The sequence below is a fragment of the Tenrec ecaudatus genome, chromosome 8 (assembly GCF_050624435.1).
Source record: "Tenrec ecaudatus isolate mTenEca1 chromosome 8, mTenEca1.hap1, whole genome shotgun sequence".
Taxonomy (NCBI): domain Eukaryota; kingdom Metazoa; phylum Chordata; class Mammalia; order Afrosoricida; family Tenrecidae; genus Tenrec; species Tenrec ecaudatus.
The window spans coordinates 24849923-24875932 of record NC_134537.1 but is presented as its reverse complement, the minus strand read 5'-3'; the positions used below and the strand labels follow the sequence as shown (position 1 = coordinate 24875932).

The following is a 26010-nucleotide window of genomic DNA, read 5'->3' as shown; positions in this document are numbered from 1 at the left end:
CTGATACTTACATTTGTTTTATGTCATGTGCACTTAATTAGATCTTGATTTAATATAGTCACAAAAGTGAAGAGAAATGTTTTTATAATTTGCTTTATGAAATGCTGAGATATAATTTCATTTTCCTCCATTTGCCAAAAATCGCTTTCCCTCTGTTCAACCCAATACATAATTAAAATATACTTAAAGTTTGTTTAAATCTTCAGTTGCAACAAGTTCCAAAGCTGAATCGTAAAGCTTGAATGGGACTTTGTTTTTTCTTTTCTCAAACAGATTTATATAATCCAGTCTACTATGGATTACCCTGTTAGTATTTTAAATATCCATGACATAGCTTCCAGCAGCACAGTAACACACAGGTTACCACAGTAGGACAAACTGACAGAAAAGTGGTGTCGTAAAGGTTTACTAAGCATTAAAATCACAGAAATGGGAAAAAATGAGAAAACCCACAAAAGAAATGAATTCAGCACAAAAAAATTATGTGGAAAAAAGACATTAGTAGCAGCACAAAAATGCACACAACAAAATCACAGCCAAGAACGCATATTTACCAACAATCACCTTGAATGTAACTAGATTAAATGTACAAGTCAAGAGAGGAGAAATTAACAGATTGGATAAGGAAACAGGATACACCAATATGCTGCCAACAAGAGACATACCTTAGATATGAGAACATAAACAGACTGAAAGTCAAAGATGGAAGAAATGTAACAATCTTCTGGAAATAAAAAAGAATGGGAGTAGCAATATTTCTGACAAACTAAGACAAAATCCACCATCAGAGAAAAGGAAGAGCGATACATGATGATTAACGGGACAACGAAAAAGAGGGTAAAGCCATATTAATTGTCAATGTATTCCACGAAAAGCCTCAAAATGCATAAATCAACTTCTAAAAGAATTGAAGAGAGAACTAGACCATGCTACAATAATAGTGAAAGACCATCACTCAGCATTTTTAACAAAAGTTAGAAAAAGTAGAAAGAAAGTCAGCCTAGATGCAGAAGAGCTAAATAACATAATCAATGAGTTTGATCTCATAGACATATACAGAACATGCCTTCTAACAACTCATTATACACTCTTTTCCAGTGCACACGGAACATTCTCCAGATAGGCCATATGCTGGGGCACAAAGCTAGCCTCAATAAATTAAAAAATATTGAAATGTTCTGAGCATCTTCTCAGATCACAGTGCTATAGAACTCGAAGTCAACAGAAGACACGCCAACAGGAAAAAAGCAAATACATGGAAATGAAATAACACCCATTAAAATGCATTGGGTAATCGAAGATATAAAAAATGAACTCCAAATTAACTTGAATCAAATAAGAGCATACCAAAACCTTTGAAATACAGCAAAAACAATATATCAGTAGATGCACACATTTAAAATGAAGAATCAAAACCAACACCTTAACCCATCATTATCAAAAACTCGGAAAAGCGCAGCAAAATAAGCCTATAGCCACCAGAAGGAAAGGAAACAATAAAATCAGGACAGAAATACCTCACAGCATGGTGGGCATTTTGCTGGACCTCAGAGTCTGGTCCCAAAAAAGAATATGGCAAGCTGAGTGTTGTGAATCATGGAGCAGATAGGTGATGCTTTTACAAAAAAGGCATTAGGGCCAACAGTCTGTTCACCAGAGAGATACTAAAAGTAGTCCCCTTGGAAACGGGGACCAGAGAACTGTCACCATTCTTATGTGATATTGTACTGGAAGTCCTAACCAGAGCAAAATAGCAAGAAATCGAAATTAAAGACATCCGAATCGGCGAGGAAGAAATAAGCTTATCCATATTTGCAGATTATGGGAACCTAGACAGAAAATCTCTAAATTTCAACTAAAAACCTATGGGACCTAATAAAAGATTAAGCACAGCGTCTGTACAAAACCAACATACAAAAATCCGGCCTCTGAGGTCAGGCTCCACCCAGTTTGCCCGGCTGCTCGCTGGTGCACCGCTGAAGGCAAGATGGAGGAGTTTGCGCGTGCACCTTGCACGGTGGATGGCTGCGGTGGAGCCTGCACAATGGGCACCATAGGCAGTGGTATCTTCCAAGCAATCAAAGATTTTCAGAATTCTCCAGTGGGACTTTGACAGTGATTAAAACCAGAGCGGTACAGTTGGGAGGCAGCCATGCAATTTGGGAGCTCTGTTTTCCATGATTGGCTGACGTATGGTTCAAGTCTGGAGCAAAGAAGATCCCTGGACTCCAGCACAAGTGTTGCCTCAACAGGAGCCATCCTGGCAGCAAGAAGTGGACCGGTGGCCGTGGTTGGGTCAGTGGCAATGGGTGGCAATCGCCTGGCGTTAATGGAAGGAGGTGGCATCCTGTTGACAAGATTTGCCTCTGCGAAGTTTCCCCATGCTGAAGATCCCTCCCAGTTGCCTTCGACCCAGTGACCATCCTCAACTTTTGGAGACGATCGACAATACCAGTAAGGACTGCGGCCCCCGGATTTAGCAGAAAGAGCTCTAGCTCCAGAAGGATTTGGGTAAACCAAGTCATAGTCGGTGTTTAAAACAATCGTAGGACAACTGTGGCCATAGAGGCTCTGAGAAGACATTGAGCACCCCGCTTTTTCCCTATTTAAAGGAATGTGGGGGGAAGGAGAGGATACAAAACATTTATTTATTCACATTTGGAATACATTTGTGATAAAAATAAATGCCTAGTAGCATAAATAGAAAAATATCCAAGTGCTTAGAAGATGAAGGAGCAAAGAACAGAAGCCAGCGAAACATGACCACCATGTCCTTGGGGACTTCTCTGCCTCATTGTGTGTGTGTTGTTATTCAAGCAATAAAAACTCCTGGAACTTGAAAACAACAACAGCAGCAAAAATTCACTGGATTCCAGACAAATGGGTGCATAAGCAAATGTGGTGAAGAAAGCTGATGGTGCCCGGCTATCAAAAGAGATAGTGTCTGGGGTCTTAAAGGCTTGAAGGTGAACAAGCGGCCATCTAGCTCAGAAGCAAAAAAGCCCACATGGAAGAAGCACACCGGCCAGTGCGATCACGAGGTGCCAAGGGACCAGGTATAAGGCATCATGCAAAAAAACACACAACGATATAAGTGTGTGTATGTATGTGTATATATGTGTATATGTATATATATATACCATATTAAATGAAGGGGGAAGTGCAGAGTGGAGACCCAAGGCCCAAGTGTCGGCCAATGGAGATCCCCTCATAGAGGCGTTTAGGAGAGGAGATGGGTTAATTAGGGTGCGAGGTAGTACCGATGAAGAACACAGCTTTCCCCCAGATCCTGTATTCTTCCTCCCCCCAACTACCATGATCCGAATTCTACCTTGCAGGCCTGGATAGGACAGAGGCTGTACACTGGTACATATGAGGGCTGGAGGTACAGGGAATCCAGGGTGGATGATACCTTCAGGACCAAGGGTGTGAGGGACGATGCTGGGAGAGTGAAGGGTGAGTGGGTTGGAAAGGGGGAACTGATTACAAGGATCCACATGTGACCTCTTCCCTGGGAGAGGGACAGCAGAGAAGGGGGGAAGGGAGACTCCGGATAGGGCAAGATATGACAAAATAATGAGGTATAAATTACCAAGGGCACATGAGGGAGGGGGGAAAGGGGAGGGAAGGGAAAAAAAAAAGAGGACCTGATGCAAGGGGCTTAAGTGGAGAGCAAATGCCTTGAGAATGATTGGGGCAGGGAATGTATGGATGTGATTTATACAATTGATGTATGTATATGTATGGATGGTGATAAGAGTTGTATGAGTCCCTAATAAAATGTAAAAAAAGAAAAGAGAAAAAAATGATTAGGGCAAAGACTGTACAGATGTGCTTTATACAATTGATGTATGTATATGTATGAACTGTGATAAGAATTGTATGAGCCCCTAATAAATTGTTAAAATTTAAAAAAATCCATTGGATTCCTATACAATAACCAAGAAAACTCTGAAAAGGAAGTCAGAAAAACAGTCAAAGCACCATGATTCTCTTGGGAATTTTTATTTTAAAATTTCAGAAGTACAGTCAACTCCCTTTTTAAAAAATTGTGTGTGTGTATATATATAAAACAAAGCATTTGACAATTCAACAATACAGTTGGTTCCTTTTTAAAAGATATTCATAGTTCACCCCACTGCAGAAGAACCACTGGCAAACAATGAAACAATGCCTGGTCAATTATAAAACAATGTGCATCTTCTCAGTATTAGCTTTCAGGAGTCACAGGGAATTATGACGGATGTAGATCAGGGAAGTTTCTCTGTCCTGGTTCTGCTAAATCGTGATCTCATTGGTGCTTGGATTCAGGGAACTACATATGTTTGTAAAGTTATCCTCATAAGTGTTTTAATGTTTGGAAAATGCCAGATAAAATGCAAGGGCCCTCCCTGATGAGAGGCAGCAGGGCCATCCTGTGTGGATGCTGTGCGTGAGGACACTAGGCTTGTTGATGGAGAGAGGGGCATCCGAGCTGTACTCCCTCAGGTCAAGTGGACTCTTTTTGGTGTGTTTTCAGTAGCTGTCATTGGCATGATCTCTTCACTGTCCACTCATGTTATATCATGCGAGTCTTCTCTTTAGAGAAAATCTCATGGTCTTAAGGTCGGTCTCATATGCCTGCAACCAGGTTGGAGTGCAGGTGGAACCCCAGGGTGGCCAGCAAAAGGTCTTTCTCTCTGGATCATAATTCAGACGGTCACGGTTTTCCCTGTTGAAAGCCATGCATGGTCGGGAAGGGGGTGGGAGGAGAAAAGTAGGAGGAACGAAGTTCAGCTAACCAACATTCATTCGTTACAAAACAAATTATCAGCAAACTCATATCTTTAGTCAAATATCACCCGCCTGCTTTTCTGTCTCCTACATCACACAACCGAATTCAATGTCGTGCAGAGCGAATAGAGCTCAGTGAGGCTCCCAACGCTGTCATTTTGATTTTGTGATAGGTTAGCCCCAGGGACACTTTGAAGGTGAAGGGCCTCTAATAGGCATGCACTTTCATTGAAACATTTTCTTTCGAGTAACGGAGCGGCTTCCTTCTCTGTGCCTGCTTCTAAAAGGACGACATCGGCAAGCTGGGCAAGCTGCTGAGGCACGGTCCTTTCAACGTCTGGACGGTCCACAAGGAGCGCTATGCGATGAAGGACTTCATGCGCTTTAAGCCCAGCCAGAGGCAAATCTACCTGTTTGAAAGAGGCGTCGTGTTCTGTAAGATACGCGCGGAGCCCAGGGACGGGGGCTTGTCTCCTCACTACAGCTTTAAGCAGTCTATGAAGGTAAGGGGGTCTCTTGTACCTGGGTGGTCCAGACAGTGAACATGTTCAGCTCCCTCTTAGAAGGTTGGGGGTTCAAATCCTCCTAGAAGAAAGGTCCACTGATCTAGTGTTGATAAAAAAAATAAACCACCCCAGCCCTGGAAACCCTGCGGAGCGCAGTCATACTCAGACACACATGGAGTCCCCAGAAGAGAGAATCAATTTGATGGCAACTGGTTTTTTGGGAGAGACAAGTAAGCAAACTGACGGTTAGAGAGGTCAACTGAAATTGCCAAACAGCAGAGCCAGAGTGCACACAGTGGCCGGTCTTTCTCCAGGGCAGGACTGGCATAGAAGATTTTGGGCACAGGAGAGACAAGGGGGCAGCCGGCAGCCAGTCTTACAAGCCAGTTAGAGAGAATGCCCTCCTTCCCCTAAGGCAAATGAGTGATTAGTGCTCGGACTGGATCTCAGCTTCTACTTGCCCCTTTCAATGGGCACCGTTGTGTGTAACTGCAGGCAGCATGCTGACCCTTTGTGGGCAGGGGCTCATGCCATGAGCAAGCACTGTCTCTTGTTTGTGCCAAAAAAATGTTTCTTAGCTGTAAGACCGCATCAACACACACCGCTTTTAAACATATGTGGGGGTTTTGTAGTGAAAACGGTCGAACTGTTCATAGCAGTCTTTTTGTCTATGGTTTTAATGGATGCTAATTCAGTTACCTGGGAGCCCTGGTGGCATCGTGGTTAAGTTCTGGGCTCCTAACCCAAAGGTCAGCAGTTTGAAACCACCTGGCAAGAAAAAGATGAGGCTGTCTGCTCCCATCCAGAATGGCAGTCTCAGAGACCCACGGGGACAGCGAGGTCCACCCTGTCCCATAGCATCGCCATCAGTGGGAAGGGAATAGATGGCAGTGAGCCCTGAATTCAGTTATCATCTCTGTGGAGATTCGTGAAAGGCAGTAAAACCTACAAAAGATGGAGCCCGAATAAGGTGGAAATCTCTCAAACCAAACCCTGTAGAACTGCCCCCACAGCGTTTCCAATGCTGTCTTTACAGAAGCAGAGTGCCACGGCCTTCTCCTGCAGGGCAGCTGGGGGCATGGAGCAGCCAGTGTGTCATTGTCCTTGGCACACTGTGCTGCCACGGCTCCTTGGAAACCTGTAAGGAGAAAAAGCAAAATCTTTCCACTAAGAGAGAATTATGGAAAAGTGGCAAGCTTGCTCCCTGCCAAGGGCAAAACATTTGCGATACCTGGAGCAAGAAGGCAGTCCTGGCGAGTTTGCCCGCCCACAGGTTTCCTGCTACTTAGGTGTTAAAGGAGAGATGATGTTCTCCCAACAGCTGAGGGTGATTGCTCTACGGAGGGAAAGAGACAAGTAGCGTTCACGTTACCCTTGGGAACAGACAAGACAGATGGTACCCGGTTGTGTTCATGGGACCGTTAGAAGGAGTGGATGCAAATGGATAAGCAATCAATTTCTCACCTAAAGATTGGCATTCAAGCAGAAGCACCAAGGAAGAAAGTCCTGGTAGTCTGACTGCGAAGGATCACACCCCCTGGATGCCCTCTGAAGCAGCCTGGGGCTCAAGAACAACTGGCCGGGGTGTTTGGGCTCGGCAGGGCCATTAGAATAGGGGAACAAAACACTTGTGGGGACCAGGGGAGAAGACAGCTGTCAGGGGTGGAAAGGATTAGAAAGGCTGCCCGTGTTCACATTCAGAAAGTGATCACATAAGACATTTCCCTTCCTCTAGTTGATGTCGCTTTCGATTCACGAAGTCGGGAGAGGGAGTACCAAGAAGTTTGAGATTGCCAGTCGAAATGGACTCGAGAAATACATCCTCCAGGTAAAGCCTGCTCATCGGGCGCCTGCCTGTTTCCTTAAGGAGCTCCCACCTCTGGACGAGAGTTTTCTAGCTGCTTTTTATAAAAATCTTTTTTTTGGGGGGGGGCTCTGACAGCTCTTATCACAATCCATACACACATCCATCGTGCCAAGCACATTCGCACATAGGTTGTCATCATCGTTTTCTAAACGTCTTCTTTCTACTTGAGCCCTTGATATCAGCTCCTCATTTCCCCCTCCCCCACCTTCCCTCCCTCATGAACCCTTGATCATTTATATTTAAAAAAATGTTTCCCCGTCTCTCACACCGACCGCTGTCGCCCTTCACCCACGCTATCTGCGTATGAAAAGCCTCTTGCTATGATGAGAGTACCCTGACACGCCCAGGGCTTTCTTATCTGTGATTGCAGGCCACATCAAAAGAAGTCAGAGATTGCTGGTTTTCAGAAATCAGTAAATTACTGATGGAACAGCAGAGCCATATGAAAGGTAGGGTAACTACCGTTGACCTTGCTCTGCAGAGTTGCGTTGATCTCAGCAGATGGGCGAGCATACTGAGGATGCGGTCCAAGAAAATAATTTGCCCAGAAAGTAAACTGTGACCACGGGCATGTCCTCCATCCTGGGAAGCAGTGTGCTTGCTGTCGGTTGCACGGTATGCTTTGCTTAGCTGTGTGTGGCTGGGTGTGTGTGCCTTTGCCTGGGGTCCCCACATATACCGAATTGTCAAGGTGGCCTAGAAAATGCTACATAGTCAAAAGACTTAAAAAAAATGAGACAGAACTCTCACCCTGTAAAATGCGCCCCTTTAAAAGGCCTGGTTCCAAGACCATGGGCTTGGTCTCCTCACAGAGTTGGGAAACCTTCACCACTGTGTGATTGCAGAACATCATCATCAAAATGCAGAGAAACGGACTCCCTGTGTCCATTAGCAGTTACTCTCCAGCCCCGGTTTCTGTCAACATTCCTAGTCCGGCAATGACATATAATTGGAATCATGCAAAATATGGCCCTTTCTGTTTGGCTTCTTTCTCTCAACATGGGTGTTTTCACAGCTCCCCCATGGTGGCCAGTCCATTCTTTTGTATTGTGTTCCTTTGTGTATTCTCTGGATGTACCATCTTTGCGGCTGTTATGAATAACACTGAGCTACGTATTCACGGACAAGCCTTTATGTAAACATATGTTTCCGTTTTTCTTGAGTGTATACTTAGGAATAGAACTGCCAAACTACCATTCGTTGCCATGGCCACACCACTCTGCAGTGCCATCGCCATGGAGGGAGGTTCCGTTTCCCCAAGATCCATTCCCGATACTTGTGATTGCCCATCTTTTTCAAAATCGCAATGATCCTAGGAGGTGTGCAGTGGTTCCTCCGTGTGGTTTTGATTTGTATTTCCCTCCTGAAGGAGCCCCCGCTAGCAGAATTGGGGGAGAAAAATGCTCATGATCAGCTCCCATGGAGATGAAAAAGCGCGTTGCCCACTGAGTTGATCCCAATCCACAGCAACCCTCTAGGACAGAGTAGCACTACCTCATGGCTTTCTCAAGGAAACACACTACCATGTCTTCCTCCTGATAAGCAGCTGGTAGGCTTGCCTCAGCTTTGGGTTAGCAGTTGATCACTGCACGGCCAGGGCTCTGTCTCATAAAGATCACCATCCAGGAGCCCCCAGAAAGCATTTTTTGACTCGATAATGTAGGGTCCCTGTGAGGTGGAGCTGACTCAGTGGCACACAACAACAACAATATCTGAGGATGTTGGTCAAGTTCTCCTGTGCTTGGTGGCCATTCGTAGCTCTTCCTTGGAACATTGTCTTCAGATTCTTTGCTCATTTTAAAAAACTGTGCTATTTGCTTTTTGTGGTTGAATGGATACTGGACCTTTATCAGATATACGATTTGCAAATGTTTTTCTCATTTGGTGGGTTGTCACTCCACTCTGTATAGATAGTGTTCTCTGGAGTACTGGGAGGTGGATTTATCTACTTTTTATCCATGACTGTTTTTGCTCTAGATATCATATCTAGGCTGTCATGGCCTAATCCTGGGTCATGAAGATTTACACCCATGTTTTCTCCCCAGAATTTATAGTTTTATGCCTGACATCTAGGCCTTTGATCCAGCTTGAGGGGGGTTTAATATATAGCACAAGAGAGAGATTTCGGTTCACTCTTGTCCTGTGGAGATCCAGTCGGCCCTACAGCATTTGTTGTAGACGCTCCGTTCTCCATTTCATTGGGCATGCTTGTGTAAAATCAGCTCCTATCGAACATAAAAGTATTAGCTGGCTTGCTTTTCCTTGTCGCACCTCAAGTATGTCTTCCCACTGCCTTCTGCCTGTCAGACTTCTTGAAGGTCCCCTTGTACACAACTGCTTTCTTTTTTCTTGCTGTTTCAAGATTCTCGGTCTTTTGGAATGAGATCATAACGTGTAGATTATGGAGCTCTTTGGGTTTAACTGTCTGGAGTTTGTTGAGCTCCTTGACTGTGTACATGATTGTTTCTGTCAAGCAAAGTGAAGAACTTTTTTACCATGATTCTTCAGAGTCTGTGTATGTGTTCAGCCTTCCAGAGTCCCAGAATCTTTCAGAGGTTTACAAAGTTCTTACAGACGTCTCATTCCCAAACCTCCCCTTTTTCAGCCCCAACTCCTAGCCAGTGCCTCAAGAGTTAAAGTTAAAAAAAATTGAATACATAATCAAAAAAACACATTTGTGAAGTTCATTTCTCTTCCTTTTGGACAAATGCCCCAGCCTGAAGAAAGGGATTTTTCCCACTGAGTGAGCTCCAAGATGCATCTACTAGAGGCAGCCTTACAAGGGGCGTATTCCAGGGAAGCCCAGGAAAATCAGATAATGACAGTTACCTGGGAACGAGGTTTTGAAAAGCTCCACCATGATTACAGGCTTGGGGTTCCACGGGTAACAGAGCTGGTGGCCAAACACAGGAAGAGGGCAAAATGAAATGTCACACAGTTCACTGTTCGTACTGAGATTCAGCAGTTTTCCTTAAATACTTGTCCTCCAGATTGCTATTGGACTTTGGTTAATTTCCAGGGTTCTGAAATTTTGCTTCTGACCTTTTTTTTTTTTTTTTTTTGGGCCGGTTTTCTGTTTGCTTTTATGGAGGAGAGAATTGGGGACGGTATTTTTCCATCTGCCATTTTCTCTGATGTCATGACACTCTTTCCAATGATTAACAGTTGTCTTTGAGTCATCGGTTCCCTCTCCCTCCTAAAGGTCAACAAACAGACCTGAAACTATTTATAGGCTTTGGGTTTGCTTTTTTGTCATTGTTTTTTGTTGTTGTTGTTGTTTGGTTTTTCAGTTTTCTTTTGTTGTTTTGTTTTTCTCAGCCTTGTTTTTGTGCTTATTATTGTCTCTGCATGTCTATCTAGGAAAGATAGGTGGGATAAACAATCCGGAGGAGAAAACAACAGGACCAACAGTTCTGGAGGGACATGAAAGAGGGGAGGTGGAGAAAAGAAGTGGAGGTTAACAAAGGAACATCAAGTGATCTAAAATCTATGGCAAAGAGGGCATAGGATGCCTGGTAGGACTTGATGAAGGGCAATGTAATCAAAAGGAATTGCTGAAACCCAAATGAAGTCCGAACATGATAGTGGGACAAGAGGAAAGTAAAAGGAAATAGAGAAAGAACTAGGAGGCAAAGGACATTTATAGAAGTCTGAAAATGGGCATGCATATATGTAAATATATTTATATGTAACAATAGGGAAATAGATCTATGTACATATGTTAAGTATCAAGGTAGCGGATGGACATTGGGCCTCTACTCAAGTACTCCCTCAACGTAAGAACATTTTTTTCTAATAACCTGCATTCCACAATGCCCAACTTCCTGTGATGCTCAGCTTCCTGACACGATGACAAAATGGGTACAGAGAAAATGTGGTGAAGAAAGCAGATGGTGACTGCCTATCAAAAGATATAGTGTCTGGGGTCTTAAAGACTTAAAGATAAATAAGCAGCCATCTAGCTGAGAAGCAACAAAGTCCACATGGAAGAAGCACACCAGCTTGTGTGATCATGAAGTATCAATAGGATCAGGTATCAGACATCAAAGACTCAGAACAAAAAAATAATATCAATGTCAATGAGGAGGAGTACAGAGTGGAGCCCCAGAACCCATCTGTAGAAAATTGGACATCCCTTTACAGAAGAGTCACAAAGAAGAGATGAACCAGTCAGGGTGCAGCATAGCACCAATGAAACATACAGTTTTCCGCTAGTTCTTTCCTCTCCCCACTATCGTGACCCCAATTCTGCCTTACAAATCCAGCTAGACCAGAGCATGTACACTGGAACAGAAAAGAGCTGGAAACACAGGGAATGCAGGACAGATAAACCCCTCAGGACCAATAATGAGAGTAGCCATACCAGGAGGGGAAGGGGAAGGTGGGGGAGAAAGGGGGAACCCATCACAATGATCTACATATAACCCCCTCCCTGGGGGGATAGCCAACAGAAAAGTGGGTGAAGGGAGACATCGATCAGTGTAAGACATGAAAAATAATAACAATTTATAAATTATCAAGGATTCGTGAGGAAAGGAAGGGAAAAATGAGAAGCTGATACCAAGGCCTCAAGTAGAAAGAAAATATTTTGAAAATGATGATGGCAACAAATGTACAAATGTTCTTGACACAATGAATGGATAGATTATAAGAGCTGTATAAGCCCCGGTAAAACGATTTTAAAAGGAGAAGGAGGAAGAGGAGGAGGAGGAGGAAGAAGAGGAGGAGGGGGAGGAGGAGGAGGAGAAATGCTTGGTCCTTACATCTGCAAGGGTACTGTCACCAAGGGTAGTTTAGGCACCTGCAGCAGAATCACCTGAAGGGCTTGTTACAAATGCAGGGTTCTAGGTTACACCCAAGACCTATGGACTCAAGCTCGCCAGAGCTATGTATTTAGCTTATCAAATGTATTTTCGCTTATTAAAATTTTGGGACAGAGATGTTACATAGAACTTTTCCCCCAAATGCTGTATTGATCTATATTATTGGCAGAAACTGTACATATTTAAAGTGTACAACTCTAGGACACCGATTGGGTGGGGTGGCGTCACCAAGATTAACAAATGAACATATCCATCAGCCCAGAAGTTTCCCCATGCCCCTTTGGATTGCCTTCCTCCTCCCTTCCCACCCTCCCAACCCCCCCTTTTCTCCCTCCCCCCCCCCCACCCCCGGCTCCACTGATCTGCTTTCTGTGCTGTAGGCTGGTTCTCATTTCTTAGAACGCCATAAGTAGAAACACACAGTGGGTATTTTTCCGGGGTTTGGGGTCTGGCTCTTCTGTCAATATTTTGAGATTTATCTATGTTGCTTTAAGTACCAGTAGTACATTCCCTTTTTATTTTTGAATAGCATTCCATTGTTTGGGATCAACTCCCATTTCTTTATCAAATGACTTGTTATTGAACGCTTGGTTTGTTTCTACTTTTTGCGTCCTTCGAATATATCTGCTATGAATATTCGAACAAAAGGACTTTTGTGAACCTATGTTTTTATTTCTCTTGGGTGAACCCCTGAAAGTTTGATGATTAGACTATATGTTAAATGCATGTCTAACGTTATTTCCAAGCTCTTGATGCATTCCATCTCATTTCTGATGACTTCTAACTTTCCTAGATTCATATTTGGTACATTCTGCTTCCTGGCTCTTAATGGGGGTTTGCAGCTGTTCCTCCTCATTTTGAGTCATGGCCCCAAAGTGTTGCTTTCAGATCAACTGTCCTTTGAGTCATCAGCTCTTCCCCTGTCCTATTTTCAGTGCCTCCCAATCTACAGGGCTCAGCCTCCAGCACTCTGTCAGTGTTCCACTGCTATTCATGAGGCTCAGAGGCTAATCCTCCAGAAAGAATCCTGGTGGCATCATGCTAATGTGTCGGGCTGCAAACTGCAAGCTCGGCATTTAGAAAACACCAGCTGAGAGAAAGAGGAGGCTTTCAGAGAAAGATGAGTTACAGTCTTGGAAACACATGGGGGCTGGGCTGCTCTACCCTGTCCTGTAGGGTCACCATGAGTCAAAAATGACTCTATGGCAGGTGAGAATCCCCCAAGAGTGGACAGCCTGTTCTTTCTTCCTAGTCTGGAATTTCTGCTGAACCCTGTTCATCTTGGGTGACCCTGCTGGTGTCTGACACCCCAGTGGTAAAGCCTGCATCGTCACAGTCATCACGGAAGGACAGACTGACCACAGAATGGAGTGCTAGATGTCCTGACTCTAGAAATCTTTATTCGATCTACAACTTCACGATTATTTTCTTTCAGTACCTGCCTTCTCTGTTCATTTTTTTAAGGGTGTCTTTTGAAGAACAGAAGATTTTTGAAAGGTTAATGAAATACACTTAAAAATTTGTGTGTGTAGATTACGTTTGCTCCTATATTTTATTCTAGATATTTTATAATGTTTAATTTTAGATTTAGAATTCAGATACATTTTGAATTACATTTGGTGTATATGGTGTGAAGTGTCATTCAAAATTCAAAATTTTGCATATTGATCTCCAGTCGTTGAAATGACTGCTATTTCTCTAGTGGGTCATTTGTAAGTGGGAATCCACGTCTGGACTGTCTTCTCTCCTATTGGTCTATTTGTCTGTCTTGAAAATATTCCCTTGATAGTTGATTACTGTAACTTTCTCAGAAGGCTTGCAATCAGGTAATGCGGTTGTCAGACCTTGTTCTTGGCTGTTCTGTGTCTTTCGCCTTTTCATTCTGTAGAACCAGCTTGTGAACTTCGACAGAAGAGCTTGCTGGATTTGGACTGGGATGAGGTTGGATCTGTAGGTCTATTTGGTGATCATTGAAAGCTTACCAATGTTGAGTTTAGACTACAGTTGACACTTTAACTCAACCCCCCCCCGCCATACACACACACACACACACACACACACACAGTCAGACAAAGGTTTGTTATAAGGGGATAGCAATTATTCCATTAGCAATCCTGCTGAGGGCCTGGCCTTGCAACCCCTCGGCTGTGACACACATGTCAAGTCCAGAGCCAAAGCAGAACCAGACCCGTGAGGTAGGTTCAATGAGAAGAAAAACTCCTACATACAGAAAACCACCAAACAGAAACATGGGCAGGGTGCTCAGTCCAGCCCCTCTCTTTTACAGGGAAGCAAACTCCGGATCCATTTCACACAATGTTTAGCAGCAGAGCAGGGTCTCCGGAGCCTGGGCTGGTGACATGTCACCAGTGATATAAACAGCCCCCACCCATCCCCACCCCCTGTGTCCATCAGGGGCAGGATCAGGGCCTGGGGCTGGAGCCCAGAGGAGATCAGACTTCTTCCCCCCCCACCCCCCCCACCCCCGCCACCGGGTGGAATGTAGCCTTCAGGCCATCCAGGGAGTGGGGGAGGTGGAGTCCCAGGACCGCCCTTCAGGACTTGACAAAACTTTGCAAGGCATTCTGTTGGTCTCACACACCTTCACAACACTGTTCAACCTCTGGGGTGTGGTTAGGCATCTTCACCTGGCAGCTCTGGGCTGGGCAAGCAGGCTCTCAGGGGACTGGGCCTCTATGGTGAGCAGGGGCGTTGGGGTGCAGATGAGAGGAATGGCTGTGGAGAGGGGGCCCTACTTACAGTCATACACGGTGTGGGCTGAGACACGAGAGAACTCCATCCAGGCAACCGCTCCAGGTACATGGCCTTTCAAGCTTCTAATGGAGCCTGCTGAGTCATGGTCCCTGGACTAGCCCCAGCGGCTCCTGGGTAGAGCAATAGGAAGCAAGATGGAGCGGAGGAGGTGGGCCTCAGACAGGCAGTTGAGAAGTGCGGCTTTGTGCTGGTGTAGCCGACAGGGCGCTGTTGGAGATGGGGACCGCAGCTAGGGTCATTTTTATAACTGGACAACACCTGTCAACCCTTGGATGGACCCAGGCGCAAAGCATGCTGGGAACTCAGCCAGAAGGGCCAGAGAAGTGGGAGCGGCTGTCAGGGCCAAGGAACCCCACAAAAGGGCTGCCTTGCTAGAGAGACACACCTTTTCAATCGCTTCATAGGACTGTGTCTGTGTGCAGATGTCTGTCAAACCAAGTCAAATCGACTCAGGTCCCAGAGGACTGACTGTATGGTTTTGCTTTCAGACCAAGGCAGTATACAGTTTGAAGCAAATTCTAGGTGAGTACTGATTTCTTTTCTTGCTTTTTCAAGCGCCCATTACTGCAGATGGTTCCCACCGATTCTACAGGACGGCTTTTCTTGTTGTTTGTTGTTGTTGTTGTTGTTGTTGTTGTTTTAAGACTCACCTCGTCACAAAGCATTTCTTATTAACTTAGGTCTTCCTTAGCCCCCTCTGTGCCGATGCCAGCACAGGCAATCTTTCCAGGCCGCCTGCTGCATTTCAGTTCAGTGTGGCATTTTGAAGCCTCCCTTAGCAACATTGGCTTCTGGCTGTTTTCTTTGTTTTCCCATGAGGACCACCTACTGGACTCCGCATCCCAGGAGGCCGCCCTGCCTACTACTCAAGGGAACTGGCCGGAGGCTTCCCTCACGCCACCTCCAGCTCTCCTGACCATCCCTCTTCCTGTCTTGGAGGCAGATGGACTCTTATTTCCTCACCCGAGCCCGTATCCCCCCCACCTCCCCCACCCCCCAGGTCCTGCCCACCTATTAGCTTTCTCTGTCCAAGAGGGAGGCCAGCACTGGGCGGGCTCCTCTGTGACTTAGCCAGAGAAAAGCAAATGATAACTGCAGCTGGAGGCTAGGTTGGGGTCCCCAGGGGGTGGGGGGGGCAGGGGAAAATGTTATTAAAAGCTTTTCTGGTATAGTAGTGAGCCAGAGCAGCCTGGCAGAAGGTTACAGGGAGCCTGTTTTGACCCTGCCAGTCCAGCCCCCACCACCCCTTGTCAGTCTCAGTGATGAAGAACCCACCTCAGCTCTACCCCTCGCAAACTTCTGAAGTGAAGCACACCCCCCATACAGGAGCTGCAGCTTACATTAAAACAGACACCAAACCTCAACTTCAGCTTCACACGGATACCATAGCCCAAGCCCCAACCAAGGCTGGGGGCCACCGTTTTATACACACAGGAGTCAGGAGTGCTGGCCTTTGGGGACATTCAACCGAGTGCCCGTATTAGCCACCACGAATCCTTCCCCGTGAGCCCCAAAGTGGTTAGTGAGCCCGTTGTCTCCACTGTACCCCTCCCTGTCCAGGATACTAGGGATGCCTGTTGAATCAACTCACAGATTGTGACCCGTGGGGACACCGGACACGGCTTTATTTTCCTAGGCTCGTTTGGCTGAATTCTGATGAAGCCACCCAAAAAGGTCATTCAGAGAAATAGCAGTGGTGGGAAGAGGTGGGGGTCTGGATGACCGCTGAGTGCCTCTCCTCTCTGCTCCTCAGGAATATCTCTGCTCCTGTGCGTAACATGCTCTTCTATGCCTTCATGATGTGCACACGTTTTTCTCCCCACCAGGCTACGAATCAAGGACCCCAGTGTGGGGTGGTGGCTTATGATTGGGGCCGCTAACCACTGCGATGCACGGGAAGCCCAGCGATGAATGAGTCCTGCCCTGAGTCCAACCTCAATGGGCAGAGGAGAAAGATGAGGCTTCAAATGAAGATTTAGAAACTCAGCTCACTGCCCTCAAGTTGATACCGATTCCTAGTGCCCTGAAAGGACAGAGCAGAACTGTCCCTGGGCATTTCCCAGGCTAACTCTTTAGAGAAGTAGAAAGCCTCCTCTTTCTCCCCTGGACTACCTGCCTTGGGGATTAGCCGCCTCATGTAGAACCCACTAAGCCAGTGGTTCTCGACCTTCTTCAGGCCGTGACCCTTTCATACAGTTCCACACGGTGTGGTGACCCCCCAACCATAACATTATTTTCATTGCTACTTCATCACTGTCATTTTGCTACTGTGGTGAATCTCCATGTAGATATCTGATAGGCAGGATGTATTTTTATTGTTAGAAATCATTAAAGCATAATAATTAAATAATTAAAGCATAGTGATTCATTACAAAAATGTGTCATTATAGCTTGTGAAATATTGATTTCTAATGGCACATCAGTGAAATTGTGTCTTGAAGCGTGGTGTAGCACCGGTCACCGTCTTCACACTGGGTACTCGTAGGTGGGCGTATCTGCATGTGTGCGGACTCACCTGGAGATGGATAGAGGATGTGTTTTCCGATGGTCTTAGGCGACCCCTGTGGCGACCCACAGGTTGAGAACCGCTGCACTAAGCTATCAGGGTTCCTGCAGCATAACCAAGAAACAGAAAATGTAACATGTACGCACTGTGGCCTCCATTTCAGGAGCTGTCATGAAAGTACAGAATCAGAAACATACAGCTTATAAATTAATTATTAGGGGGAAATATCCATCAACATGGCGGCTCCAACAAAGATGCAGGTGATAGCTCACAAGACGGGGGAACAGGGATTACGAATCGCCAAGGTCACTGGTGTATGTCCACTTGACCTGGCTGTGACCTACGGCCTCTGAAACCCAAGGGGCAGGTCTAGCTTGTCTTAAAGGGTTTCTCTGAGTTGGAATTGACTCCATGACAACGAGTGAGACTATGAGACTTCTTCCAGGGAGTGCAGGTTGCTTGAGTGAGTTCCATTTCCCGCAGGTCCCATCGAGTCCCTGGCATGCTCATTGACCCATCGAACCAGGAGCAAGCTACCCAGCAAGCACCGGCTGAAGGGAATGAGGTTTAGCTCAGGGCTCAGAACTTATTTGTCTCCGGGCCTCCGGTGCCTAGCACAGTGCTTCTTCGTTGAACCAAACCAACCCCAAAGAGTGACTAGAACAGTTGGACTCTCAGGCCCAGAAAGGTGGGAGGAAGGGGCTGTGGTGGGCAGAGGAGCCTTTCGAAGACTGGAGAGATGGGAGCGGGTCCCTCCTCTTCCTCATCCCTTCCGTGTTAAGATTTGCAGCCTGTTAGAAGTTAGCTGTTTAATCCGCTGAGGAGTGGCCCTTCAAGCCTACCTGTTGAATGCCTCTGACATGGCGATGCCTGGGACAGATCTTAGGCTGAAGGCGAGAAGGAGGAAGACAGAGCGGGGCGGGTAGCAGAGACAGCCTGGGGTGAGCCGCTGGTGGGTGCAGGGGGGCATGCCAGTGCAATTGTTTGCTGTGACACACACAACGCTCACGTTTGTGTTTCTAAAGCAAAGACAACGGAGTGGAAGGTGGGTCTTGGATGGACAACATGGAAACAGCTACCAACAGCAAAGAGGGCCCGGGCCTCAGCACCTGTGGGACTCCAGGTAGGAGCCCTGGGAAGAGTGAAGCAGCGGGGTGCCTATATGCTAAGTCTCCGCCCTTCCTTCATCATGAGTGTGGGAACCTCTGAATCCTAAATCCTCTTCAGCATCATAGCACCGTGCCATGAGAGCCTCCAGGACCGTGCGGTGGCTTTCTATGAGAGGCGCTGGCAGGGAGTCAGACCCTGGACTCCTGCATGGAAACAAAGAATCCTACCCCTGGGCCCTGGCTAAGAGCACAGAACCCATCTCTTTGGATAAATTGCTTGGCTTCTTTGTGCCCCTGTGATTTCCATCATGTCTTTTGCAATAAACGGAGTTAGTTCCGCACACACTTGCTTTGAGAATGAGATGAGGCCCTTGGCCTCCTACCGGGATCGGCGTAAGTGGATCCTCATTATTCCTTAGAAGGCCACGGGATGCCTCTCCAAGGTAAGTGAGGGGAAGCCCAGGACATTAGGCATTATTTTAAAGCAGTTCTCCGTGTACCAATTGAAAAGGACGTGTCCTAGAGGCATGTACGTAATTATAAGGAAGAGAGAAAAATCCAGTTTGAAGAAAAACAAATTACTGTACATACTCAAATATAAGCCGACCCGAGTATAAGCCAAGGTACCGAATTATTACCTGGGAAACCAGAAAAACTGATTGACTCGATTATAAGCCTAGGGTGGAAAATGCAGAAGCTATTGGTGAATTTCAATAATCAAAACAAATGAAAATAAAATTACTAAAAATTGAGACATCAGTGGGGTAATATATTTAAATATTTATTTGAAATAAAAGCATAAATAAAAGGACAAGTCATTTAACATTAGTAGACCAGCACAGTAAGTGGAAAATAGGTTCAACAAAAACAATAAGTTATCAACAATGATACCTTAAGAGTACTATTCCCTGAGCTCAATCAGCAACCAAGCTAAAATGTAAAGAGTTAAAATCCTTTAAAACTGGATTCCTCATCATCATCCGTATCCCAGTGCAGAGCTTCAGCTGGTGTGAGGTCATCACCATCACTGCTGTCATTTTCATACAAAGCGCAGACTTCACTGCCATCCATAGCATTACTAATACTACATTTCTGGAAGGCACGTCGCACCATGTCTTCTGGAATGTCTTCCCATGCATCTCAAACCCACTTTGCTATTACCTCTATGTCAGGCTTCATGAGATTTCCTCCTTTTGTTAGTCGGGCTTGACCAGATGACATCCATTCATGCCACATCCTTTATACATGGTCTTTAAAAGGCTTGTTCAAAGATACATCCAGAAGCTGCAGTACAGATATGTAAGCCCACCTGGAATAACAGCTAAAGTAACTTTACTATATTTTGCCAATTTTTTTAATGTCATCTGATAGGTGGTCTCTGAACATATTCCAAACAAGTAATGATGGCTTTTTCATTAAGGCTGCTCCTGGTCGTCGGTTCCAAATTTCTTCTAGCCATTTTTTTGTTCCTTCTCCATCCATCTAGCCTTTAACATGTGCATGCACAGTAATTCTTGGTGGGAAATTGATCTTTTTAGGCAAGGTCTTTCTTTTAAAAATAATGACAGGACGCAGCTTAGTTCCATTAGCCAAACATGATAGAACAACTGTAAAGTGTTTTTTTTCATTTCCTGTGGTTTTGAGAAAAATGTTTTTTTCTCCTAAACTTGCCACAGTTCTGTTGCTTGGAAATCAAAAATCATGGCAGTTTCATCCATATTCCCAATATCTGCCAGGCCATAATTATAAATCCTTTTTTGTTTTATAATAAATGACTGGAATGACATAATATTTTTTCAAGGTTTTGTGGCAATTTCTGGAAAATCTTTGTTCTTTGTCTCAAACATAGTAGGCCAAACCTATTCATGAAGAGGACCCCATCCTGCTGACGCAGCAAATTTGTCAATGCCTGGTGCTTTATATTTGTTATCCTTAACCATTTGTAGAGCACGTATGTGGATTCCCATGTGTGTTACGCAGTAACCATTTTGACAACACTCCATAACCCATTTATGCAATTCACTCTCCAGAGTCCCATAAAAAGACATTAAACCACGACAAGCTTTTGGAATCTGTTCCAAGTTAGCCTTCATTTTCAGCCACTCCCTCATTTGCTTTTCATCAACACAGAATTCCCTACTTGCAATACTGTTATTGCTCTCTTCTGCTCTTGACACAACCTGCATTTTGAAACCAGCCTCATATAACTGGTGTTTTTGTTTTGGTTCAAGAGTATCCATTTCTAATAGGATAAAAAAAACAAGACTCTGAAAAAGAACTTTCATGGTAATTCCCTCCCCCCCACCCACCCACACTGACGTGTTAGCTGGAAGGAAGAAGGGGAGTCTGTGGGGGGGGGGGGTGCAGGATGTGAATTAACACAGAGACCAGAGGAGAGAGACTGAGCACAGCCACAGACACATCCTTACCAGTTTAGCTGCTGGTGTAAGTGAATCACTACAGGTGCTTCTGCGAATGTCATAGGACGGCTCTGATTGGTTAGATGTGAGTAAACAAACATTCAAAGCCCTGCAGTGTCAGCGGGGCTTTGAATGAATGACAGGGCAATCACTCACGAGATAACTGGCACCCTTCCTGTTACTTCGGGGGGAGCGTGGGGGGGGGGCGTGCAGCAAGATGTTATACCTCGCTGGGGTACCACTGACCCATGTATAAGCCGAATCCCAGTTTTTCAGCACATTTTTTTGTGCTGAAAAATTCGGCTTATACATGAGTATATACAGTATGTGTGTTTGTGTTCGGCTGACTGTGAGCCCTGCTGGTGTGGTAGGTTACACATTGGGTTGCTAACCTCAAGGTCAGCAGTTCGAAACCACTAGCCATTCCACGGGAGAAAGATGAGACTTTCTACGTCAGAAAAGAATTACAGTCACAGAATCCCGCAGGGGCAGGTCTGTCCTTTCCTACAGGGTAGCTGAGTCAGAATAAGAATCGGCAGTGAACTCTGTTTGGTTTGTTGAACCAAAAACGGAGTAGAGGGGAAGTGGGGAGCGGCCTTGCATTTCCATTGGTCCCATGCCGCCATCTAGTGGACATGAAGGGAAAAGCCAGATTGAGAGAGTAGGGTGGAGGGTGGGAAGAGCGCAAGTCAAGATGTCTTCAAAACTCTGCAATTTACCTAAAGTGCGTTTTCAGATTGGGATCCTTTGAACTCATTCACGAGTTTGTTAAAACACAATAAAAACCTAGACCTCTAAGCACGAAATGCTAAAACTAAATTTCCTAAACCACGTCGGATTTCTGTGGGAGGAGCTGTGAAGATCACCCTGAGATGAGCCCGCACACTCTCCGGTCCTTCCGGGCACGGGCTAACCGCTAATTCCATGACCCTTTTATACAGTTCCTCATGTGGTGGTGACCCCCCAACCATAAAATGATTTTCGTTGCTACTTCATAACTGTCATTTTGCTACTGTTCTGAATTGGGTGACCCCTGTGAAAGGGTTATTCTACCCCCAAAGGGAGTTGAGACCCACAGGTTGAGAACCGCTGCTCTAACTCTTTATGGGAGCAGAAAGCCTCGTCTTTCTCCCTTTGAGCAGTTGGTTGTTTCAAACTGCTGACCTTGTGGTTAGCAGCCCAGACCTGCAGGAGGCAGGGAAGGGAAGGGGCTTGGGCAGGAGGGAGGGCAGAGAGGGTAGATTACCTACCCTGGAGCGATAGGGACAGAGGTGGTCTTGGCTAGAGAAGGAGGTGTGGGCCATTGAATAGACATTTCTTCTTAGTCTCGGGTACAGAATCTCTGGAAAATGTCCCAGTCCCGCGCCTTCACAGTTGAGGGCCCGGAGCCCAGGAGTGAGAGTGGGTCCCCCAGGACAGGCAGTATGGACTCTAGCCTGCCTCCCCCTGCACATCCCACAGATGCCCAAGAACAACCCCCTTCTCTCTTAGGCCGCTCCAGCCGGGACGTCAGCTCCACGGAAATCTTTGAAGCAAGTGGAGATGCGGAAGCTATGGAAAAGGAGAACAGCGCCCTGAGTGTAATTTTCTCCTCTCTCCTTCCCATACAGAGGGCCTCCTGCTCCCTTGTCCCGCCCCTGCCCTTTTCCCCCCTTTCCATCATCCTCACCTGTCACCATCACAGCCTGTCCAGCGGGCCAAGTAGTTTCCCCACCCACCCCTGCACCCTCCCCTCCTTAGCTGTGACTGGTTGGGGGTAATATTAGGAAGCTCTGCTGGGAGCTGGGCGTGGTCCTGGAGGGAGCTGGGGGGACGTCAGGCATGCTGGCCCCTCCCTGTGGGCCTGGCACCCTACTAACCCCTACTGTACCCCTGCACCTCCACTTCCAGCTCTCCGGCCTTTCCCAGCTGGAGGACAGTTCGGAAACCGACTTCCCCAGATCTGTCCCGGAGGCAGAAGGGGGTCGCCAGGGAGAAAGAGAAGAGTGCCAGGAGGAAGACAGGTAGGTGCGACGGTGGTGGAGGGGGGCGAAGAATGCGGGTGTTGGGTGTCGCACACATCTCCTCTCTGATCCTCTTCTTGGGATTCCAGGGCAGCGCCCGGATGTCCACCGGCCCACACGCCCGAGGACCGCTTCCCTGAGAACTGATCCGTATGCCCTTCCTTGTCCTGCTGTTCTCACTGGGAGAGAGCGCGCTGCAGTGGGTGCCGAGGCGTGCAGCACCCACCTTGGGCTGACGACTGGGGCTCTCCGATCCATCGCTGGCGGAGGCCGGCCTGGAGGGCATGGCCCGGGCTTGTCTGTGCTGGGACAATTATTTCACAATCCAGCCTTTTGGTCGGGATAAGTCTTTGTTGTGACTCTGTGGTGTGCACTGTAAATGCTGGGCAGCATCCCTGGTCACTACCCGTTAGATGCCAGCAACGCTGCTGTTACCCCCTCCTGTGTGACTACCCCCACTCTACCCCTCCCCCTAAAAAACCATCTTCAGACATTGCCATCCTGGAAACAAGATCAGTTGGGCAGCGCTGATCCCAAACCCCGGAGGAGGGGAAGCCCTTCTAAACCCCTGGTCAGGATCGCTGTCAGAGACCGTAGTTGGATGCACAGTGCTTGTATGACTTAGCACCAGCTTGTTTCTCTGCAGGGAGGGTTGCTTTCCATGCTAACTTGGGAAGCATTTACCTTTAGTTATTCATCATTTTAATTCTGAGTTCTTTTAGCTATTTACTTTTTTCTTTTTCATTTCCCTTGTTCATTTTCCACTGACTTGCATTTCATTTTAGTTTTCTCTCTAGTTGTTTCATTTCATAGCTTTGAAAAAAGTCCTGCGTTCAGTTGCTTTGTTTGCGAGGCTTTTCTATCCTAGAGTTATCATTTTGCGGTTCATTTATTGGTCTTTTGCTTTAAGAAGTCTATATATTTTAAACCCAATTTTAGAATCATTTTTTCATTAGTTTTGCAATTATGAACAACTAAGTGATTTTCAGAGTCATACTGTTTTTAGTGACTGAAGTTATTTATTTTGAGTTGTTTTATTTGTACAGTTACTTATTTAACTATTTAAAATGACTGGACTATTTTAGTTATTTCATTTTAGAGCTATTTATTTTCAGGGTGAAACGTTTTGTTCTTTTTAGGAGGAATGTCTTTAGCTGTCTAGTTTTATAATTACTTAAGTTCATAGTTATTGATTTTTCAGTTACTTTAAATTCTGCGTTGTTTATTTTTACATCCATCTCTGGTGTGTCTTTTGTCTTTATTTCATTTTTGAACCTTCAATCTTATGAAGTTTATTCCCAGAGATTTTGAATTTAATTTTTGAGTTATTTTTGGAATTACCTAATGCCAGACATTTCTTCGCAACATATCTTTACCATTACTTTATTTTCTGTTCGGTATTTTTTAAAATTTCGTTTTCCGATGTCTTTCTTTTTCAGAATGACTTAGTGTTAGAATGACTAAGTGTATCAGTCAGGGTCCAATCAAGAGAGAGGCACCACTTCAGTTAGTTCATATACGAGAAGTCAGCAGCAATGACCTGCTATCTGTTTTGGGAGAATAAAGAGGAAAAGAGCCCACAGAGGACAATGAGGTTTCATCACAATGCTAACTGCAAGCCGTGGCTCTCACAACCATGGATGGAAGGAACAGAGAAAAGAGGTGGGAAACCCCAAAACTTGGAAGCGGAGCAGCAGCTTTGCAGGACTGGGAGTTAGTTCCCCTCTGGTGGGGGCGCTGCTGTACAAGGGCAGGCCCCTCCGGAGATCCAGGGAGGGGCTCCTGGAGCAGGATGCACCCATTGTGCTGTGGATGGGGTGCTGCTGCTGGTGCTGCGGCTGCAAGCTGACTGTGGAAGGCCTGGGAGGGCCATGAGCGGCGGTGTCTGGAGCAAACTCTCACTATCCAGGCACCAACCAGGTACCAGGCACAGCTTTAATCTGCCTACTGGCCAAGCAGGTGTGCCAACCTCCAGACCCTGCACCACAAAGTAGAGAATTAGAAGTGTGGGCTTGAACCTGAGAAATAATGGCTAAGTCATCAGTAGACTTGGTGCAGGAGGTTATCTAGAATGCCCGCTTGAGTTAGTTTTGAATTTAGATGGTTTGGAATAGTTCGGGGGTGATTTGGTTTGAACTCTGGACCTGGGATCTGAATGAATCCCCGCAGTGTGGAGGGGTTAGTCAGCAACGACACCTGAAGGGGATTTCTCCCTTAGGGTGCAAGAAATTAGTTTCAGAATCCAAAAACGAAGTCATGCATCTCAGTCTATTCATACTCTGACAGAAGCAAGAAAGAGATAGACCTCAGGCAGGGGGACTCCGCATAATTGTCCAGCAGAGTGTTGTTCTTGGAAAATTTTCATGCTGTGAAGCCATGCTGTGGGGCCTCCCTCTCCCACCCGCTTCCCTACCAACAAAGTATCTTTTCGGAGAGTGTTTCCAATTTGCCAACAAGTTATTCTTTGTACAACAAAATAAAGTTCTTCTTTAGTCTACAGGAAATCACATGTTCCTCTGCCTGCATTCTGTTCTAATCTGCGTTGTTTCCATTTAGGCCTGTGGACATTTGTTTGTTCATTTAGGTGTATCTTTAATCATTTCATTCAACATCTGACCTCTGAGCCCTGCCTGCCTCACCCACGAGGACCGTGCTGCTCGGTACCAGCGGAGACCAGGGAAGTCTAAGCACGAGTATGGAGCTCTCGGTACAGTTGGGGGCGACAGCTGTGGAAACACGTAACCACTACACCACGTGACAGGTTCCATGGTTGCACCGAGAACAGCCACTGGCTCCTCCTGATGTCTCTGGGGGAGGGATGACATCTGAACGGGCCTGCGTTGTTGTTAGGTGCCATCCAGTCGATTCTAAACCTCAGCAATCCCACGTACAAAGGAACACAACTGCCCGGTCCTGCGCCGGCCTCATCGTTGTTGCTGTGCTTGAGCCTGTGGTTGCCACCGCTGCGTCAGCCCATCTCATGGAAGGCCTTCCTTTTCTTCGCTGCCCCCCCACTTTACCAAGCCTGGTGTCCTTCTCCAGGGACTGGTCTCTCCTGATAGCATGTCCAACGTGTGTGAGATGGAGTCTTGCCACCTTTGGCCCTAAGGAGGATTATTCTGGTTGTAGTTCTTCCAAAACAGATTTGTTTGTTGTTTTGATAGTTCTCGGAACTTTGAATGTTCTTCACCAGCACCGTAAGTCAAATGCATCAATCCTTCCTCGATC

At 46.1% G+C, this 26010-nt stretch overlaps 1 protein-coding gene and 1 pseudogene across 1 annotated transcript in view; both read left to right on the top strand.

Annotated features, from left to right (window-relative positions):
• The window catches only part of MCF2L2 (MCF.2 cell line derived transforming sequence-like 2), a 269318-nt gene extending 244042 nt beyond the window's left edge, over positions 1 to 25276 (top strand). The window contains exons 23-30 of the mRNA XM_075556101.1: positions 5061 to 5276; positions 7015 to 7107; positions 7517 to 7595; positions 15233 to 15266; positions 18276 to 18373; positions 22271 to 22359; positions 22670 to 22782; positions 22872 to 25276. Of these exons, the coding sequence (XP_075412216.1) occupies positions 5061 to 5276; positions 7015 to 7107; positions 7517 to 7595; positions 15233 to 15266; positions 18276 to 18373; positions 22271 to 22359; positions 22670 to 22782; positions 22872 to 22929 (780 nt within the window). The 3' untranslated portion in view covers positions 22930 to 25276. The remainder of the gene's footprint in view (positions 1 to 5060; positions 5277 to 7014; positions 7108 to 7516; positions 7596 to 15232; positions 15267 to 18275; positions 18374 to 22270; positions 22360 to 22669; positions 22783 to 22871) is intronic.
• On the top strand, positions 1988 to 2458 carry LOC142454810 (mitochondrial import inner membrane translocase subunit Tim17-A pseudogene; annotated as a pseudogene).
• Positions 25277 to 26010: the final 734 nt, after the last annotated feature.